General features: G+C 40.2%; 1 protein-coding gene across 5 annotated transcripts in view; it reads right to left on the reverse strand.

Moving 5' to 3' along the window:
- pde4d (phosphodiesterase 4D, cAMP-specific) overlaps window positions 1-22,903 on the reverse strand; it is a 193,289-nt gene that overhangs the window by 12,031 nt on the left and 158,355 nt on the right. For 4 of the 5 annotated variants that reach the window (XM_059338171.1, XM_059338170.1, XM_059338172.1 and 1 more), the window contains 5 exons: window positions 14,698-14,889; window positions 12,871-12,907; window positions 12,681-12,757; window positions 11,776-11,825; window positions 6,544-6,656 (listed from right to left, as the gene is read on the reverse strand). In XM_059338171.1, coding sequence (XP_059194154.1) covers window positions 6,544-6,656; window positions 11,776-11,825; window positions 12,681-12,757; window positions 12,871-12,907; window positions 14,698-14,889 — 469 coding nt within the window. Of the gene's footprint in view, window positions 1-370; window positions 794-6,543; window positions 6,657-11,775; window positions 11,826-12,680; window positions 12,758-12,870; window positions 12,908-14,697; window positions 14,890-22,903 lie in introns of those variants that run through there. The other variant, XM_059338174.1, reaches the window with a different exon arrangement.

Here is a 22,903-nt window from a genome sequence, read left to right on the forward strand (position 1 = left end):
AATTTACAAATTCACTTTAAATGTAACTACGTATGTTCTTCTTTGCCGTACATTCGACCATGTTTACACCTTTCAGTGGAGGTACAGTGCGAGCATCACCTCTCCCCATCACAGATACATCAAAATGGATGATGGATCCAGACATGTCACACCTTTGAAGCATTGTTCAATGGGCGACATGTTGGCGAGGAGTATGTGCTTTGTAGTGGTGTTCATATAACCCTGCATCCAAATGTGTCAAGGATAAACCTCAGTTACAAAAAACACTTCTTCTCTCTGGAAATGAACTGAAACAATCACATTAAAAAGGTGTAGAAAATAAACACCTGAATAATTAGTTAAAATAAACTAATCTGAGATCAAATCCTACCTTTATATATCCCCAGGACACAGAGAGCAGATAATTCACTTCAGGCATTTTGACAAATCAAAAAAACGGATCCAGAAACAGAAAGGTGCAGGTTTATAGGCCAAAATACAGATCGGATGATGAAAGCGCTAGACTTCTTGCGAAGAAAAAACAATAACTCAGCTCTGTCCAGTAAGAGACTTCAACCTGAAGAGCCTTCAGAGCTCTGTTCAACGTCCATAAATGAAGCATCATGTTCCCAGCCTGCAAACATCCACAGAAAGGAGCCCATGTCCCAGGAAGCAGAGAGGAAAAGCAGCGAGGAGTGATTGGAACGTGGCTTCCCAAAAATCCAATGAGAGCATATCGTGACCACACAAACTGTGATACACATGACGTGTGCTCACACAATCATAGGCGCACACACACACGCGCACACACACACACTCGGATGCAAGGACACACTGCTGAGGTCGTGAATAATTGATGATAGTGCGGATGCTTGGTAGATGCCAAAGCACCAGGACAGCAAGAAGAAAAAAAAAATCTGTCAACAGCTTCCAAACAGGGCTGGCTGCCTGACTGCCTCTGTGTGTATGACACAAGCTCCCATGTGAAGAGCACAGACTGCTCCTCTCACTGTGTCACACAACAGCAGCGAATCAGGGCTCAGGCATGGAAGAAGTGTGAGCTCATCAGCACCCCTGATTGGCTTGGATTGAAACAGACTTGAGGTCACCTGCTGTGTGATTGGCTAGAACTGAAGTCATTGGAAAATTTCACCCCATCCCTTTCCTCTCATTCCTGCAGTGCAACGGGATGTGGTTTTGCATGTGCGGGCGTGGATGTGTGTGTATACATACAGTTCAGTTGTGTATGTGCAAGACATTTTTACATTACATGCACTAGTATGGGTGTGTATGTGTTTGCATGCTGGCTGACCTAACCTTCTGTGCAATACGGTGTACAAGCACAGGTTACCTCATCCAACAGGACCCAGTACTCAAACATTGAGGTCAGCTTTCGTGCCTGTGTTCATGGGAGATGAGTCACAGTAACATCACTGATGTATTACATGAAAACCAATTAATCTTGTAAAAAGAATGAGCGTCACAGTTATCTGAAGTGGGCTCAGTAGGACAGAAACTGAAAGCAGTGTCCACACAGGTTGCTGTGTGTGTGTGTGTGTGTGTGTGTGTGTGTGTGTGTCTGAGCTCAAGAGGTTGTTGCTCTAGTTGGAAACAAACATTAAACCTCATCGAATGGAGAGTTGTAATAACATTTTCCCATCAGTAACAGTACGAACGGTTCCCTCAATAATGAGTATAAAAACAAATAATACTTCATGAACATATTTTATGTGTCTGGAAGTAATATCTATTGTCACCAATTTAACCGCTTAATTATATGCCATTTTAATTCTATTGTATTTGATTAAATAAAAATAAAATAGTCTCATACTGATCTGATTTTCAAGAGAATAAAATCAATTTAACCATTTAAACCCCATAATCTGCCAGGGGGGGTCAAATGAAAAAAAAGAAGAAGGCAAAATTACACCATCTATTACAGCCAGAATCTCTATAAAATTGGAATTAAATCAAAATACATATATTCTACATGTCTCATTTAGAGTGTCAGCAAAAATAAACCATTTGCACTAACCATAACCCACAGCGCAAGTGGTAAGCCATGAATGACTCGCCTAAGGCTTACAGTCATATGACATATAAAGTAATTATCAAAAATACTTTTGCATTTCTTTCTTTTTTTTAATGATTTACGGTATTATAACTGTGTTATAGTGCACAAAAGACATTTTAAGTGTTTTCTACTTCTAGCCACGATTGTGCTTTTTCCATAGAGGTGCAGGACTTGTATTTAGAAAAGACAGCTTTCTCTAAACAGAAAACATAATTTAGTCTTGAATCTACAGTCTCTAAAGCTGTGATTGTGAGAAGGGGCAATTTCATTTTTCTTTCTCTTAGTGTGTGAGCGCATATGTGCATGTGTCATGTGTCTGTGATGGTCTGGTGGCTACATGGATTAAAAAGGGACCAAACCTGTCTCTGCTTACTTTACACCCCACCTCTCCAGCCAGTACGGCACTGTGAGTAATTTACAGCTACGCTGGAGCAGATGAGACAACCGGCTAACTGAGATCAGGCAGCTCTGATTGACTCTTAGCCAAGCAGGCTAGCACAGGCCCAGCACACACACTAACACACACACAGTTTACTCCCTGCAGAAGCGTACAGTACACACAAATATAATGCCCACGGATACCCCTTGTATCCACACAAACTCCCTCTGTCCGTCACACAAACACACACATATTGAAAGCTCAGCCGAGAGGTGTAAACACAAACTATTGGGTAGAAATTGGAAAGTTTCACACCAAGCTTAGCCGTGACTTGTGTAATTTGTTCTTCGGCAGAATGACCAAAAATATCCACTCCCTGCTGCATATAGCCCCTAACACCTTCAAATCTCTGTTGCATTTGTTTCTTTTCTCAAATTTCCACATTTATTCTGGTGGCAGACGCCCCTCTCTGTACAGTATACAGGAGAGCAGGAACACTCTAATTGCTGCTACTCTTCTCAATGAATATACCACTGATTGTGAGAAGTAAGTCTGCTGTCCATTCATGCCCTTAACATTAGGTGGAGAAGGGAATCTATACAATTTGTAGCTGAACAGTAATGGTAAAGAAATCATAACAGAAGGGTGCAAAGATAAATAGACCAAGCTGACAATGGAAATACTAGGGCCACTGACACACAGCCTTACAAGACACCTTGTAATTTAAAAAACTCCAAAAGACAATACCTTTCATCACCTTGTTCAATTACGGATTAATGATTAATAAGTTACAAACAGAATGAGACCCAATTCAGAGATGTCACCTGGCTATAATAGATCCACCTTTTAAAAACATAAATACATGAAAAAAACCCATCAACAAAACACAACAACAAACCCTGAAAACAACTATAAAGTGCTGAAAAATAACTCATCCTTTGTGATGTCATAACTGTGTGGCCGTTACATAAAACGGACAGTGGTTTGACTCCCATCACCTCCTGAGGGCCACAGCTTAAAAATGTTTGTTTGGTGTGTTTGGAAAAAAAAGACTCCATAAGTATCTATATGGGTGTCCATCAATTATCCATACTGATCATGAGCGGACTCATATCTCCTTTCAACTTAAAAGGCTGAGAAGAAGATTGCAGGCTGTGTCCCTGAGTACATATTACAACACTGTGTATAGCCAGCAAAAACATAGCAAATACAGATGTATGAGCAGGTTTGTGTACAAGTAAAAAAAATGGAAATGAGAAAGTATTGATGATTAATGTCCTGGATGGTTCACCCGTAGATAAAACACATATCAAAATATAAATTGTCTCAAGATCATGAGCATGTCCTTCAGTGTTGGCCCATAGAAACTGAATGAATAGTTGAGACGCACCCATTCAAATCAACAAAGCAGGATGGTCAGGGTGGAAGCCATTTTTATGTGTATTGTTGCAGAGAACGTGGACCAACTAAGATGAGGTTTTGCAGCAACGACCAAATAAGCACTTGAGTAGAATAGAGCGGAGAGAGGCGTCTTTTCTTCACTATCTCCATTATCTTGCTGCTTTTGAGAAGCTATTTAAAAATTTCAATATACTGGCAATGTGTGTAGTATAGAAAAGTGTTAAGCCATGAATGACTTGCCTAAGGCCAACAGTGACATTTTTTTTTTACTGCAGGCTGTTTACACAGAGGTGAGAGGAGAGGACAACAGGGTTGTAAAAATGTAAATAGTTCAAAATGTTAAGCATCTGGAGTCTTTTTTAATGATTTATGGCATTATAACCATGTTAAATGTAAAGTCACACAGTTCAGCAATCACCCCAGTAAAGCAACAACAATCAGTCCTAATCAAATCTACATTTGAATTGTTACTGCCTGATACCAGACCAGTTCAACAGAGGCAATACGGATTGTGACACAACCAAAACACATTTTGCTCTAGGAGAAACTGCTGTTTCTACCCAAAAGTGGCTCCAAGCAGTTAATCAAGAATACATATTCCTTTTTGTAACAATGTTACTTTGGGAAATGATCAGATCATGAAGAGGCACACTGATCAAACTTGACCAGTGCAAACTGTTCCTGAGGCAGAAGCAGATTGTAGAAACACTTACACTCACACAAAGGGTGGGAATGTGACCACAGGGGCATTTTAAACTAGAGACACCTGATGAACCACCAGTGCAGTCATCAGCTCAGACATCTCAAAGATTATGTTAGGCAGAATGAACTGTACTAAATTTAGTATTAATGATTATTGTTTTTAGTGAATGTATTTCAGCTGCTGTGAGAATGACTTCCCCATGGTGTGAGATCCTTTAGGGCAAACTGTACATCACCTTGTTTGACCTACTGTTATAACAGCCCCTGGGTTTAATAGAGTAACTGAGTAACACACTGATATTCAGAGGTGATATGCATTATTTCCCTAGGTTATATTAGAATCTGATCGGGGTCATTGGGAGAAAGCAGAGGGAACTGTACTGCTTCACCGGAGCAAACACAAAATAACAGCAGCTATACAATGTGATGGCTACAGGACGCAGTATGAATGGTGATTTTCACAAGAATATCAATATAAAGCACATTCAGAGGAATTGTGCTGCAGATTTAGCTGTAATTTAATTCAATTTACATCAATGGAATTCTGTAATTGTTTCTTTTTAAACTCAGACTTGCCTTCATTGATGAATTAAGGCTCATGTTGAGTGCCGATAAATGAAAGTCTACAGGACACAGACACAAAGTAAAGGCTATGTGTAGGAGATGTAGTGACTGTATTACCTATGATGTGTGTGTGTGTGTGTGTGTGTCTGTGTGTGTTGCTGGAGTGAGATAGCAGGCTGGTTGGGCCTGTGGCTGTTGCCATGACAACCAGAGATAGCTGTCCTGGTGAGCAATAGTGAGGCAGTGCATGTTGCAGGTTTTTACATTTTAATCTTTTCACTCTTAAATGAGGTAGATGTCCCAGTCATGCATGCGACCGTGGTAACATTATTGGCGTGCATGCACGTTTTTGTAATTCCTTTGTCTGTCCGTCCTTCATGCCTCTTCTCTTGGTCCATCCCCCCTCGTGTGACATCACAGTGTGTGACATCACCAGAGCCCAGAGCTGATCAGCATTCAGAGCGGCACAGCAGCCTCCCTCCACACACACACACACACACACACACACACACACACACACACACACACACACACACAGGAGGCGACTGAGCATGCTCACAGCACAACTCCCTGCCTGCATGACGATGCTATCACTAACACACATAGGCAATATAACAGAAACAGTCCAGCTTGGTCTGTCTATAAGCAATAAAAACAATTTCATCATAGGAAGATTTCTTTGTAATTTTATATTTCTTAATCCATGCACTGACATGCAGCTGGGGCTGTGGATTGATTAAAAAGTCTCCTTAAATGGTGCATTCACAAGCACCTCCCTGAGCTGAAGTTCACCTGTGAGAACCTGTGTTGTCAGACAACCACAAATAAATTCTGTAACCTGTAACACATACTGGGTATATCGTAATCCGTAGTAGAACCTTGGGTAAAAAATCCCTATGCATCACATATACCTCTATATACAGTATATATCCCACTGCCATCAGCCACAAGAAACACCACGGTGAATCATGAGTCCTGGGTAACAGCTTTTGTTTCGATAAATGACACAGAAAGTGTATTCATACAATTGGACTGGTTAAAATTTGACAAAAAAAGCTATATTAATAAGTCCATGGATGCTATCAGCCTTGCCTCCAGAATTAAACTTAACATACAAGTTAAAAAAAAGAAAAAAAAGACATGATCAATACATCTTTCAATACCACAGCAAAAAAAGGGGAAAAAAGTCTTAGACACACAAAATACATTAACAAAAATGAAAGAAATAACAACCTGTACACAGTGCTGGTACAGAAAAATGCACTGAAGACATCCCAACACGTTTGAAAGAATGTTAATGGTGAGTGACATTATTATTACTATACTCAAATGTTGGTACTTAGTGCATTACTTTCGATTCAATAATTAAAGGAGATTGTAACATTTTAAATGTGGTATTAAAAGACATCCTTAGATGCTATAAACTTTTTTTAATCATTCTTACCTTGTTAGAGGCCATCTCACTGACAGAGTGTCTCGTCTGCAGCGTCTCCAGCTGGTCCAGACACCAGTCCAGCTCCTCCAGGGTCTCAGTGGCCAGTTTCTGGTAGGCCTCCTCTGCAGGGGCAAGACAGGAGGGCAAGGGGTCAGTAAGGGCCCGCTTCAGAGGGCTAGTGGACGGTCCAGGCCCGGGGTCTCCCACCCCACATACAGCTAAGCTGGGATACCCCGAGAAGACACATGGGTGACTCTTCATACTGGACAGGTGAGCCAGCTGTGCGGGCCTGGGAGTAGTCCTGTATCCTAACCCACAGATGAGCAGTCACAGGTCAGCTGTAGCAAAGCTCACTGATTCCCTTAGAGAAAAAAACCTCCAGTGCAGTCCTACAGTTCAAATCCTGGATTCTTCTTTTTAAGAGTAAGTCAGATACAATCCCAAGGAGTATAGTTGCAGGTGATGGATGGCAAACGGCCACCCTGAGTCAGTTCTGGGTGTCCAAATGAATGTTAAAAGTAAGAAAATCACAGCAGAGAATACAGAGGTAACCCACAGAGCAGGAATCGCACACAGACTCATTCACTACCTCCCATACACAGCACACATATCACAGTCACTGATCTAGGTGTGTGAGGTTTACGCTATCATTCATAAGAGAGATGTAAATCCAGTCATGTAGCAGGATGAACAGCAGTCTGCTTAGTAGGCCCATGTCTGCCATAGGAGGGGTGGAGGGAAGACAGGGGCGGTGGGAAAGAGGATCCGAAGAGAGACTCAGAACCAGCTAAGATCCATGTCAATATTGTCCAGCAAGGAACACACACCAGATTGTTCACGGCATCCTGACATGACGGTTAACAAACACAAAGACATCTCATACACACAGACTCAAACAGACACACACATGCATACACACACACACACACACATACACTCACACCAGACGAAATGCTAACCATAACACATCATGATTTTGTTTCATTAGCCTCTCTGCCAATGAAAATATCCATGGTATCCGGGAAGCAAAGGGTATAATCCGGTGCTGTGTGTGTGCCGGATAGTGTTTCCTATAGATGCTGTGTGTATAGGGGGTGGGCTTCTGTTGCTTCGGCGTCCCTGGTAGCCAAACGTGCTGCTCTCCCCAAGCTGTACCTAAAGCCTGAGAGGACTGCACTGTGGATGGGGAAGGGAGAGCGACAAAATGTGGACCGGAGTGATAGAGGAGTGGAGCCATAACTGGGAGCTCCCTATATTGTTTGTGCTTGCATGCTTATATGTGTTTAGCATACAAATACACCAAAACAGAAAGGTAAACAAATAGATGGCTGACGATACGGTAAAGATGCCAGAGTGTTAGCGTTACAAGTCCTACATCAATGTATCCTCGAGTTTCTTTTCATTTGAAATTGAAGACATGCCTCTCTCAAAGTCAGCCTATGTTAAAAAAATGTCACCTTGTCAGAAGCCAGTTAACATTGATGCCCTGACTAATTTGGGAAAGCACAGGCTTTTAATGCTATGTGATCTGTGATCCTGGAGGGGGCCACTTCAGCTGTAATTCAATGACACAGACAGAGAAAACACTAGCAGATAAAAATGCATGAGGACAACATTTAATCACATGATGCCATATCAGCTTAATGTTTCAGTTAGTATTTATACCTCATTAAAGCCTTTGGAAAGAGAAAATTTTTTTGTCTTCAATTAGAATGTTAGAAATGCTGCCATTTCACATATCTTTTATTCTAAAAGTAAATGATGAAAGGGCTATCACAATTTGGAGTGGTGAATTATAATATTTTATCGTATATTGTGTTTGGAAGCATTTTTTTTTAATGCATGCATGCTTTTTAAGCATGACCACTGACCATCTCTCACCCTCTTTTTTCACCTCCTATTCTCAAAGAAATCCCCCCTCTCCTGCATCATTGTCTCTGACAAATCTCTCCCTCCCTTCCATTAGTCCCCTTCCTCTCACACACTCCTCGTTTCCTCCGCTGATCTCTTCCTCCTCCCTCCTTTGTCTCCTTTCTGTTTCTCTCCTCTTTCTTTCTCTCGGCCTCCCTTTCTCTCTGTCTGTCTCTCTCCGCGGTGTGGTGTCAGTGGCTCGGGTGCTACTCTTTCTGACAGCAACTGCACTGACGTCAATGACATTCTTCTCATGCTTAGTGCGACATCAGACACCGGCGCTCGGAGAGGCCACTCTGCTGCACAGACGCAGGGCTGCAGCCAAACTATGTACCGGAACAGCCCGACAGTGAAGTCGGACTGTGAGCGGGAGAAGATGAGAGAGGAGGAGGAGGAAGGGAAAGGAGGAGAAAAATGTGCAGAGACAAGGAGACAAGAGGAGAGGGGGGGCTGAACTGCTCAGAAACAATACTGATGTGATTATCAGTTGTTTAGATAATTCATATATGTTGTAATTTTCTATTTTAGCTGTTTAGATGGTATTATGTGTCAATTAGAAAATAAAAATACTATGGATTCCAACAAAATGCACTCTTCCACATGTGTAACTTGCCAATATAATTCTTACTTTTTTATGTGTAGTGTCATTCTGATTAATTCCTTGTCGTCTATCTAATTTGGATGTGAGAAAGTAAAGTTATCACCAGTCCCTAAACACCAACTGTTCAGTGGCCGGCAGATAAGGCTGTGGTTTCACTGGGCAGATTCAAGAAGTGAATGTATAAATGTGTTTAGGGCGTTCCTGAAAAACAGCAGTACTCTCAGCGAATCTTCCCTAAATAAAAGTTTTTTAAAAAGTTTCTCTCTTTAGCTTTAACCAGCATCTTTCCTCATCCAGTTAAAATATCTTCGTTATCTGAACAGTAAGTCAATGAAAAATGACAAGCAGGAGAGGATGACAGTGGGATGAGCATAGATTGGAAAGTTACAAAAACAGCCTAACCTAATCCTTCTTTAATTCACTAGTGTCCTTTCACTGACTGATTTACTGAGTTACTATTAATTATTTTTCCTTCATTATCTTTATCTGCATGATGACTTAGTTGCCGCCTCAGCAAGCCCTTGCATTACAAGTAGTCAATACTCTCAAACAATCATGCTCATGACTCACAGCTGTTGCCAGTGTATGGCAGGGCCCATAATGGCTGTGCACCAGTATGATTGTGTTCTAAATATAGCACAATGTCACCAATTCCTCATATATAAGCAGGTTATGTATCAGGAATGTGATTCCTGGGAGTCTAGATAGATCACAGTCAAATGTGGAAGAAGCAAGCACATTTTTAATACCAAAAGATAAAAAATAAAGGTTTTTACCTCGCTTTACAATGTGCATGAATGTGTGTGTGTGTGTGTGTGTGTGTGTGTGTGTTTATGTTTTTCTATGGGTGTCTGGGCACATGCCTTAGGGGTAACTTAACTAAACAAAACAGAGTGAAATTATTTATTAATGGTGGAGGTTATATGGTCTCTCCTGCAAACATCGGCTAGGTTACAGCCATTGATACTGCTAAAAAGCAAAGTGACTGTCAAGGACAATTCTATTCTAGCTATCCAACACTGTCTGTGCCATGTCCTCCTCACAACAAAAACTCTTAAAGTAGGTCAGACAGACTGTGCAGGAGACGCTGTCTGTCCAGTGGTTACAGCAGTCAGACTATTCAAGTCCTGCATGACTTTATATATATATATATATATATGGCCTGTCAATCCATTACTGAAGCATTGATATGTCTGTGGTTATTGATGAAATCTGAAGAAAGTAAGTTGATTAAGAATGTGGTGATCTGAAGTTAACATCCACTATAAAACTTTATGTAATGCTTCTCTTAAATAGGATGTAAGTACCAAATAAAGGCAAAGACTGAGCATTTGTTGTGATCAAATCTCTTTCATAGGCACTAATTTTGTGCGTGCTTCTGGGCCTGAGTGGGTCAAATTTCTTTTTGAGTTGACAGCAAACTCTGCAACTCTCCAACTTTTTTGAGTCAAAAGTGAGAGCTTTTTTGTACTGCACTACTACTACTACTACTACTACTGTGCTTGTATGCATTTTTTTTGCATGTGTTACAATGTTAGATGGCCTAATATAATCTGTTTGGCTTCTTAATAGGTGGCCTATATTGGTATGTTGCAACCGAATTGGCCTACTATTTGATAGTTGATGCGCGCCTTTTTACCAAATCATTTTGGTGGCATTCAATATTACTTTCTGTGCGTTTCATGCTGTGTATCTTTTGTCAAACTTCTGATCTCCAGTCCCTGTAAATATTTAATGTGTGTCAGTCATCACTATTCATTTCCTTTGGTGCTGAAATGGACATATGACTATTTTCTCCAAATTCATATGGCAACAAACCATGTAGGCTATGGTTATTTTAGAAGGTTTATCTTGAGGCGTTCAACTGTTTTAAGCACCCACCAGCAGAAACATAACTGAGTGATTATGTCCTCTGTAAAATCACAAACAGATTGAAGATTTGACAGCTTCTTGGCTAAACACATTTATAACCACAAAAGGCCATACCCAGGTAAATAGTTACTCTTGGTTTACCAGCTAAAGCCCTTTTTTCTCTTAGACCTTTTTTATTTTGCTCCAGTAAACCAATTATCTGCAAAATATGTTGTCCATATTTGTATTCTGACCATGCTGGATATTATGTTCATGTTCTCTGGCTCCCTGCACAGCATGACTGCCAGCATGTCCACTCCACCATGCTGATATCTTACAATAGATACAAGTGCCACTATAACAACACCAGCACCCTTCATATCAGTTTTAATAGATTAAGAGGTCTAATGTTATTTTTTAGCATTTACTGTACATGCAGTATTATATACATATATATATATATATATATATATATATATATATGTATGTTTAAAAAACATGGTTTCTAACATGCCATAATGTCCTTTTGAGCAGATATAAGAACATTTGTAAGTCTGTACTAATGTGTCTGTCAACAATTATAATGTCTCTACAGTTGTTGACGAATACATTCTTAAACACTTACAGGTAAAACTGCTTACAACTACATTATAGTGTGTTGTAAACTGTTTGTTGGATGTTTATATACTGCTTCTAAATTCTAAAAAGGGGGATGTCAAGTAAAGTGTTACTCGAATGTGAACAACAGTGATTATATTAACATTATCTATAGTGAAATATATTACTGATTCCCAGACCACACATCTAACCACACACACACAAACACATACACACACCGAGAACACCAGCTCATTATGCTGTTCTTTCTGTCCACATACCTGTAAAGGTGGTCTTGGTGATGGGTGGTGGGTTACACATGGGTGATCTCCTGTCATGGCAGAAACAAACACAAACTGAGAAATTTCCTTCTCAAAATATAAATATTTTTATTCACACTTTTCTGCGTGACTCAAAGAACCATTTACCATCAGTAATTTCTACACATGTAGGGAGGGAGCGCTGTAGCAGACGGTACAGTATCTTTACAGTGTACTGCTACTGTTGTTGTAGTACTCAATACGAACAGCAGAGGGCGAGCAAAGCCAGACTGTGAGTGTATATTGGACATAGTGCAGGGAGCTGCCGCATTTGAATGACTTGAAATCACTGGCACTTGTTTAGTCTTTTTCATTTCTTTGTCAATGAAAAAAACCTGCTAAACTGCTGACATGCTAATAAAACAGAAAATGTATCCTTGGTAACCGACATGCTGCTCGGGTGGGCAGCAGTGGCACTCCTGAGTGTTAGATAAATGGCGTTCCTGAAATTTAAGCTCATGTTGCTTGGAAATTAGTTTCAACACATTGTTGGTGTTTGATAGACTGGAAACCAATCAAATTTTCCGAGCTCATGTTTAATTTGCTCTGGCAGATCACCTTCAGACAGATTTTCACCCAGCCGGGACCTGAATGGGCCCATCACAACCATCTCATAAAAGGTTGGTTTAAAAAGAATAACAGACATCCAGTGCAACTCACAAACCCAGAAACCGTGACTATGAATCAAGATCCTGTTACTGTTGCCTATTTCTCAATTCTCATCCCTAATCATCTTAGTCATAAAGTGACGGTCATCAAATATTGTGATATGCTGGCATGTTGATCATTGTTGTCTGTAATACAGTCATTCCTCCCACTATGACAGATTTAATTTCTGTTTGAAAAAAACAGTGAAAATTACTTACTTATTGGATGCTCTGTCTTGCTGTAAATTAGTTAATGCACCAAAGTTGTTTCGTACAGTTCTCAAGCTGGCGAGAACCTGAAGGGGACAAAATAGATGAGGAACTGAATCATACAACAATTACTGACAATGTAAAATATGAAGACATCAAACACACACACACACACACAATTATTGCCACAAGCACTCACCTGTGCAAATGGCGTTACAATCATATCGTCACCATGACTGAAACACACAAAGACAGCGGCCTTAATGTTAGCTGCAGGTCTACAGTATATTGACAACAGTGTGCTAATGTGCTGAAAAGGTCAAGGGGAGGGAGGAGCGGGGGGTCACATCAGCATCTCTGATACACTCAATCACAGTGACATGTTTACTCATCACATCCAGCTGAGGCCCTACATCACATTGTGTAATAGTTACTGCGGTCAGGTTACTGGTGGACATGTCTCTGTGCACATAGTGAACCCTATAAACTTAATTTCTTTCTGTACGGCCATGTCCTTTGCACAGTCACCCTTTCTCCATGTCCTTTCCCTCTCTTTCCATTATTTTTAACTATATCCCATAGGCAGTCTTTATTTCATACTTTTATTTATCCTGCAGGTAAAAGTCAGCTGAGTAAAAATCTGACATTGCCCCAGTTTTTAAGCCCTTCCACATGTGGCTCCTGGAGTAGGCAGTCACAGTGTAAGAGGCCACCTTAGTGGGTATTGTTGAATGGAGAGTATTATTTGTTGAATTCCAGCTAAAGAACTCTGAGTCAGAATACTGCCGACTTCAGAGCTACGTTATGACTGTGATCACTGTCAACATTTGTTCAGGTGACAGGAGTGTGTAAGAGTCATTGAGCTCTACTGCTGCTCACTTCTACAGTACTGCAGCCATGTCATGCGGACACACCCACCGGCATGTGAGCTGACACGTCTGGCATGAAAGTCAAAAGAGACACAGGCTTGTCATGTGCTACTATCACAAGACAAATAGAAGGTATACAGTGTAAAGAGGTCGGGAAGAGGGGGAGAGGCAAGGATATGAGTTTGGATATGACTATTCATTTTATTTTGGCCTTTTGGCACACACAGGTTGCCCTAGATCTGTTCATTTCTTTTTTTTTTATTAAAAAGAAATTCCTCTGAGAAATTTCTGAACTATGTTCTTCTGAGGGTGTTTCTTTTTAAGCACAATTAGTCATGTTGCCTCCTGCTAGCTTATTAAGTTTTGTTTTTTATGCAATTTAGCAGAAAAGAAAATATATGAAATAATGACTTATAATATATATATATATTTAGATTTTTAACATGGTAATTGGATAGTGGGCTAAGGTCAAGGAGGGGTCACTGGTTTAATACTCGAGAGCAAAAATCAGCAGGAAGTCTTAGGTTACTGCAGGACATTTTTCATCTTTCTTTCTATTTGTCTTTCTTCAGGCGAGATCGAAAAGCTATATTTTCAGTCAATATTTTTATTTCCTGTGGCACTAAGTGTACATTCCATGTAACTGGATAGCCTCCACTGTGTGGGAAATGGGGAATGCACTATCAATATATATACACAGTGATCCAGAAGATGCCAGCTGGTTTGTGTGTTTTATCACCATGTTTGGAGTTGTAAGGCAGAGATGACTTAGTGTTAAAAAAGACAAATTATGAAATGAACAAAAACCCATTAACAGATTTAAAACAGCACAGAAAATAATTCCATTATTCTGGACAGACATAACCTGCATATTTCAGAGTCAAAAACTGTGCTTGTGGACATTGTGTGACTGACCACCTTGTTTATGCTACTGGATGTGGCTAAGAATAGATTTGACACCTCACAATCAGCTGTTGGTCATGCACACATCCCACCGGGACCAAAGCTAGCTGCATGGCCGCTCTAAGACCTGGTCAAAAAACATTCAGCAATGACACAGATTTAAAAGAAGAAGAAGCAGAAATTAACCAAATTCAGCACAAACAGGAACATCTGGTTGTAATTTGTAAAGTTTCAGGTGGAAGCCATGCACTTACATGTCACTGGCAATGGAGGAGTTTCGGGACATAGACTTGGGTGAGAGGTCGTAGTCACTGTCAGAGCGGTACAGGAACGACTCTCTCCGTTGGCTGTGGACAAAATTGGCCTGCAGGATGAGGCCTGAGCCCGGGCTGGCCATGGGGTCCAGGGGGCTGCGACCTGATGACGTGCCATTGTCCACGTCGAAACTGCATATGGAGAGACAGAAGAAGAGAGAAAGACACGAAGATCAGAATCTGATCATGTACAGCTGACACAATTTGGTATTGTTATACAAAAACATTATTGCAGAAACTCTAAACAGCCAGGATTCAAAGTACAGCATGTGTAATATTCTTTCAAGGTGAGGGGAAGGATGTAGTGATTAACCCTTTAATGCATGGTGTCTACTACACAACCAGTGGACAGACATGTGGAAGCTACTTTGAACCATTTTTATATTAAGAATATGTCCCTAAGCGTTAAAAATATTTGCCGTTTTGAGACATTATATCATAAATTTAAAATAGCAGAAGGAAGAGGAGATGCACCAGGTTTCTTAGGAATTACTGTTAAATCAATTTCTTTAAAAAAAACCTGATAAAACATTTTTTTTTTCAACTAAATAAGATGTTAGAAATACTTGTCTACATGTTAATAACTCCAGTAGACGTTATGCGAGGAGTGTATAATCTTGGTCTATAATTAGATATTTAGAATCAGATTTTATTATTTAAAATTATTTTTTTTGTTTCTGTTTTTGATCATACTGATCACCACTGATGGATGGTATCCACTGCAGTGACCGCATACAAAAATTAAGTCCATTGGCAAAAATTATTGGCATATTTTTCTACTTGTCTAACAGTAAATACAAACATTAAAAACATTGGGCCTCATTCACCAATATCTTCTTAAGAATCTTCTTAGATTCTTTCTTAAGTCCTTCTTAAGAAGATTTCTAAGAAGACCCTACGTCAGATTCATCAACGTGTTCTTAAGCCGCTGAATTGTTCGCAGCCGTGTTCTTAACTTGATGAATGCCATCTCCTCGTAAGTTGAGCGCGCGTGCCAGGTGAGTCTAATTAACATAGGATTAGCATAGCTAAACGCCCATTAATGCCCATAAAATGACCCATAAAAAGGACTGCAGGGCCGTGTGTAGACGCCACACAGAGGAAACAGCAACATGCGTTGGAGCACAGGGAAAATAAATAAATAAATACAATTAGCAGCCTTAGTGCAGGTTGCAACAACACAAACAATTTATTTTCTGGAATAATACCTTGAAACCACAATATGTAACTGGCCGAGAGGCCAAACTGGTCAGAGAGTTGGACTGTGATTACTTTATCAAGGACTTTTCCTCGAAGAAGGCCAGTAAAAAGCCGGTGGTTTAAGTGAGTAGTTTCTAGGACTGTAGCCGGTATCTGAGTACTCGGCATCCGAGTGCCGTGTCGACCCCCCGGTCGGACGGTCGGTCTGAACACATTAGCGCGATTTAGTGCATTTTTTTTTATTACCATTACAACAAGACTCCCCCATGGCATGTGCCTGTATTTGTGTGTGTAAGTGCGTCTGTGTGCGCCGGCCAGCGCGAGGGAGAGAGAGTATTAATGGGACACTCTGGATGATAGTTTTTTTTAGGTGGTTACCTATATTTTAATTAATACTACAAGGGCTGGCTATTTGAGCGTTCTGTCTCTCCCATAATATATGTATCGTCCTGTACATGGCAGGTGCCAAACAAAACAGACCTAAACTGACAGTAATGTGTGGTTGTGTGTGCCGGTGTTGTTATGTGCGTAATGGAAAGAGCGCCGTTGCACGCGCACATAATGCGTGTGTAGACAGGGGCTCGTGGTCATGATAATCCGTCTATATGTATATCGTCCTGAACGTGACAGGTGCCAAACAAAACAGACCTAAAATGACAGTTATTTTGTGTGGTTGTGTGTTGGCCGGTGTTGTTATGTGCGTAATGGGAAGAGCGCCTTTGCGCGCACTCTTTCCGTGTGTAGGCACTATAGGCAGGGGCCCGTGGCAAGTTTGTGTCCAGAGGTTGTGGACTGAGGGGTTGCAACCTTGGCTTGATTTTATTTATTTTTTATCACAGATGAAGTCCCGCAGAGCCAACTTGCAACAGAACTAGTACGGACAGAGCCCTCCTGCAGCAGTAATATATATGCCATTGTTTTGTAGGTCGTGGAGAAATGCCACCGATAAATAGGGTGGTATCACTAATGGACGGCATGATTTCCAATTTACTTGATTCATGTTAAAGCTTTGACACATTTAATTTAATTAAAATGAAAAATGAAAAAAAAATGAAATGAATAAATAAATACATAAATATGACGGAAATTTCATTGTAATGTATTTTATTTAACTTAACAAAAGAAGACAACACAACCATGCCAACATGTCAGCACTGAAATGTGCTTAAGAGTTCTCCTGAGTGTTCGTAGGATTTGTTCTTACCTAAGAAAAATCCTGGATAACAACAAAATTCATGAATGCCACAATCTTCGTAAAATCTTCGTAAGTGGGACTTAAGAACAAATTTGTTCTTAAGAACGGTTCGTGAATGAGGCCCATTGTTGCGATTGAATAAGTGATTCATGAATCTTTTAATTCTGCTTAGAGTCAGTTGATAGTAAACAATCTGGCTGCTACTTGAAAAGATGCCACTACTCCATCATTTGTACATATAGATTCTTAGAAAAATGCAGACCATTAATGAATAAATAAATCAACCATAATAAGGTGCAACATATTGTACTAATGGCTACATGAAGTGTCTCATCTCCCCTATACCTAAATTTATCGCAGCATTTATGCCAAACAATAACAACATGTTAGAAGTCTTGATGACATCAGAGCTTACTCACATATAGACTTAGGCTCTGCCATGCATGTCTATATGTGGCTGTTAATTGGCTCCATGGTCACGAGCCTTGACACTCAAAGCATGACATGACGTACCTACAGTGTAGGCATGAGGGCCCTACACAGCCCATGCACTGCTGAAGGACCAACATTTGCTCATAAGCTTAACCATTTATAATTATACTCAATCAGTCACTCAATGTCTGGCTGATTATTAGCAGGTGGCAAAAAATCTGGCATCTTCATCCATCGATTTGGTTTGTTTAAACTCTGCACAAGGCCACAGGAAATACCTCTGCTCTAACAATGCCACTGACTCACTGCTGAAAGGTGTTTCTAAACCAATGACAACATTTCCCACCGAGATGTCACGATGAGCTCCTTAGTCTCCTAGGTGATTGTTCGGTCCAGATGATGATTAACAAACGTCATCAGGGATATCTACCTCATCACTAAGGCTATCGAGCAATCCCATAATCCCATCTGGTGTGAATGCTTAGGTCAGGGGGGATTCCCCCCAACTGCGAAACATAATACGCACGGGGATGACACCCCTTTATCATCACCAGCACATTTAATCCAATATCATCCACGACTTGAGTATGACACATCCTGCTCATGTTAGTAGTATGCTAATGAATGCTTATGTACACTTTCCGGCCACTATATTAGACTGACCTGTGCAACTGCTTGGTAACGCTAATATCTAATAAGCCAATCACATGGCAGCAACTCAATACATTCAGGCATGTAGACATGGTGAAGACACTGCTGAAGTTTACAGATAATGATCCAAAAAGTGAAAATATCCAGTGCGCAAGAGTTTTCTCGGCCAAAATGCCTTGTTGTTGCCAGAGGTCAAAGGAGAATGGCCAGACTGGTTCCAGATGATAGAAGAGTAACTCAAATAACCACTTGTTACAACTAAGGAATGCAGAAGACCATCTCTGAACACACAACATGTCCAACTTTGAAGCAGCAGCAGGAGACCACACCGCCACTTTATTAGGTACACCTTGCTAGTTAATAAAGTCGTCGGTGAGCATATGTGTGATTGCATGGTGTAGAAAGCACATTTCAATGCTGAACTTAAACATACACACACACAAGCTAAAAACTAAAACAGTCATTGCCATTACACAATGAGGAATGACTAACATTGCTATGAGAAGCCTTCCTGTTTCCCATCTTGACTTGTACGTGATCCTCGGTGTATTTCACACCCTTAAGAGCTGAATCACCGACCGGTGAACAGGTGCAAGTTATTATCACTTTGAAATGTGTTTAGCAAGTCTGGTTTGCAGGTTGTGAAAACAGGGGCTCTGCGAGACTGATTTCGAGAGGAAGAAGTTATTATCCCTCATCCTACCAACATATTTAACATACCACGACTACCAACTGGGACACCAAGAATAAACAACGGAAGAAACAACCATCATAGCATAATATTACATTATTTCTTGTTAAAACATTATTAGTCATGTAATAAATGCAATCTAAGGGAAAAAAAAGAGTATTATTCTTTTTTAGGAAAGTTAAACTTAATTTGCATACTATGTAAAAAAAACATATTTATGTATCTATTAAAACTGCACAGGCAAATCTGGGTGCTTTTAACTGGGGTCCCCCAGGAACCCAAAGACATTGGTATAAATAAAAATAACACTAATTACAACAGAAACACAAAACAATGATATGAACTTATCAGGAACACATTTACTGACAAAGTCATTAAACATTGGAATATAGAATAAAGCACCTAGGGAACATAACAAAAAGTAAACCTTTGGGGTCTGTGGGAACGTCATTTGGTAGAATGAGGGTTCTGCTTCCCACATCTGAAACAATACTGCAGCTTATCTCTGTGTATCAGGATTTGTTTGACACAGCCACAACACATACAGGACATGCCAGGCATATTTTCCACAACAACTAAATGGCTAAACACTGCGCTATCTCTGTGTGATCTCTCTGAGTAGCAGCAGCTAAGTGAGTGTGAGGTTTGATTGTGGAATGGGATCGTTTGGCCGTCTGCCTGATGACTGAGGGAAGGGCAATCGTATTGTCCTCTTCCTGGTCTCTAACTATCTCTGAGACAAGCACTCGCAGACACAGAGAGAGGTAGTGTGTGAGTTGCAATGACCCCAATAACTTTTCTCCACTTTGTCTAATCTTACACACATGACTCCAAAGTCTGTCCCTGAGTCCTCTCACTCTGTCTTTTTGTTGTATTATATGTGGAACAATATAACTTTGGAACAACAAAGTCTCTATCAAACAAAGATGTTTTTCAAAATTTGTTGCCCAGGATATCTCAGCAGCATCTATAGTTCATTTATGGCTTTAATAGCTATTTTGACACATATTTTGCCTTAAATAAATATTGCACCTCCTGTGATTTGGATATTGCACAAGTCCGTATTGGGATTTTGATCAGATTTTCATATTTATTCAGCCTTAGTATTAGATCAGAAGTACGTCAGTCTAATCACACACTCAGACACAGTCCACACCCTCTTATCACACCAAGAGATCTATCTGCTTTCTTCACTTCAGGTGTGAAACCACTGACACACAAGTAAGTTGTCTGTTCGTTCTCCAGCTGTGTGACAAGTACGTATGGGTGAGTGTTTGCGTATCATGTGTGTTTGCGCAAGAGACAAAGACAAAGATCTCAGATCCTAGAGAGATAATGAGAGTGCTGAAATAAAACACCTAGCATATGTCTTACAACTGATTCATTATCACACTTACTCTGACGTCACAGTTTCTCAGTAAAACCCCTGATACATTACTCCACTCACAGCATGTGTGTGTTTGTGTGCATGTATACAGTGTGACTCCACAGACACGCCCTCTTTGGGAATTATCTTCGCAACCAGTTTTATGAGGTATTTCACCAGAATTGACATCACAGTGGGAATGTCTGACCTTTTTCCCTTCTCTGACACAAAGCAGCAGCCTGTGATGAGCAAGCATGAGTTTGAAAAAAAATGAGAAAGACAAGAAAAATTTCAACAAGACTATGACCGTGTTGTAAGAATCAACAAAAAGCACAAGCGCAACTTTCAGGCGGATTATTGTGGAGATGGGAAGTAAATCTGGCATTACTTAGAGGGCCGAGACAAAAATAAATTTCAGTTTACACAAAAAGGGAGTGAGCCAGGACTTAGATATAAATGACGGAGGAGGGAAATATTTGATGTGCAAACACTGGATGGATGACGGAAGATCCAACTGCTTAATATCACTGCTGACACTTGACCTCACCTTGTTGTCCATCATCAAAAGTCACACCACATATTGTTTATAATTTTCTGTCTAGTTTTACAGCAAATATATTTCCAGATGGCCATTAACGTGGACTTTCAGAAAAAAACAAATCATTTTTTGTTCATAAAGTATGATAGGGAAAATGGAAATAATGATCCGTTGTAATCAAAAACATGATATATAAAGAATACTGTGAACATTCAATCATAAAATAAATTGATTTCAAAAGATAGAGCAAAGAAACACTCAGACACCAATAAATAACTTGGGAAATTAATGGGGGTCATTTTTGACTCATGTTGTGTATCAAAGGCATTATCGCGAATCACATTGCAATTGCAAAATCTATAAAAAAATATTTTAAAAATCTTACAGCCCACTTTGGATAGCTGTCTGTAAATGCTAGCGCTCCATAATAACTTATAGCATCCCTTGCCAAAGCAAGGTACACAACAGCTACTAACCTAACAATTCATTTACACCTGCAATTGGCTGGTTTCTACCTGATAATGTCAAGTCCTGTGTTGAGGGTTCAAGGACAGAAGGCATTGTTGTCTGTACAGATTGTAAAATATTGTTCTGGGACAAACTTGTGACTGTTCTTAAAGTCCAGGTATTCAGTGTTAAATGTATCTTGACTAATCTGTTCAAAGACATATTCTTAGCTGATAACTAATTTTCATTGTATTCAAAACCAAATATCTGTCTTGTGTCTAAAGATGGTTCAATGAAAAATGAAAACAAGACAGATAAACCAAGATAAAAGTATTACAGTAACCTGAATAGCACACTGTGTTAAGTATTTCAGTTACAAAAGCCTACAGCTACATGAAGGCTTTTGTAGGCGTGAATCCGGCCTGCAGGGAAAGTGTTTCCCACAGGAGTAGAGTTTCATGCTTTAGTTTAGGTTCCAGGGGGAAAAAAAGAGAGGGATTGTTCATTGCTAGAAAACCTGCAGCTGCACTGTAACAAAGCGTTGGCTGGTGAAAAAACAACAACAATAAAAAGTACAGTACTGTGGTTGTAAGGGCACTGAGATGGATGAGTAGTGGCTGTTGTGACTTTAGGATGCTGCTGGGTCACACACTCGCCTCAGGACAGCGCACAGCTTTTTTATCCTCTCTCTCCGTCTGTCTCCATCATTTTTGTCTCAATCTTTTTTCTCCTTCTGCGTCTGTCTTTCCTTCTCTCTTTCACACACACACACGCGCACACCAAATGGCATAGATCAATGACTCATTCATTTTCATTCCTGGGTAACTTGAGCAATTATAAACACCGCAGGAGTTGACGTGACAGCGCTGTGAGGAGACGTATTGGAGAGAGAGGTCAGGGCAGAAGTGTCTTTGATACATAATCAGCTGAGGACACTGGGGCTCTGTTTTCCCACCATCATTCAGAGTCAGTGGGCCAGAAAATGGCCAACAATGCAAGAGACAATACATGGCACAAACATGATATTTTTGTCTCTTTTACAAGGATGAAACATCTAAAAAAAATATGTTAAAAACAACTTTCTCTTTCACTAGAACTAGGACACAAATGTGGAAAAAATGATAAAAATCAGGTATAAACTGCAGTTACAGACGTGTTTGACAAATGTTTATCAGAGCAGAGCCGTGTGTTGAACTAGACAGAGGGAAGATGACACTCGATTTATTTTAGAAAGCTGTGAGGACAAAGAGGGGAGCAGGCAGTGGAGGAAGGACAAGGAGAGACATGTCAGAGCTGTGAGTGTGTGCATGTGTGTGTGTGAGCTTTCAAGTGTCTGTATTTATGAGGATTGCGAGGAGTGTGTTCCACTCGCATGCATGTGGAGTGTCAGTATGCGATCCTGAACAAATGTGTGATAACCTTGACCGTGTCATAAGTGCAAAACTGCGACCCATGACAGGGGGAAAGAAGATGACGCAGAAGATTCAGACATACTGCACGTAGTGGAAAAGCTGTGTTGGTTTGGTAATTTACACTTTTTCCCCTTGATCAAAACAACACAACGCAGCTGGAAAATAAATCAGAGGAAAGTAGAGGATTAGTATTTATCTTTAAGGAATGTGACCT

Source organism: Centropristis striata, chromosome 7 (genome assembly GCF_030273125.1).
Source record: "Centropristis striata isolate RG_2023a ecotype Rhode Island chromosome 7, C.striata_1.0, whole genome shotgun sequence".
Taxonomy (NCBI): Eukaryota; Metazoa; Chordata; class Actinopteri; order Perciformes; family Serranidae; genus Centropristis; species Centropristis striata.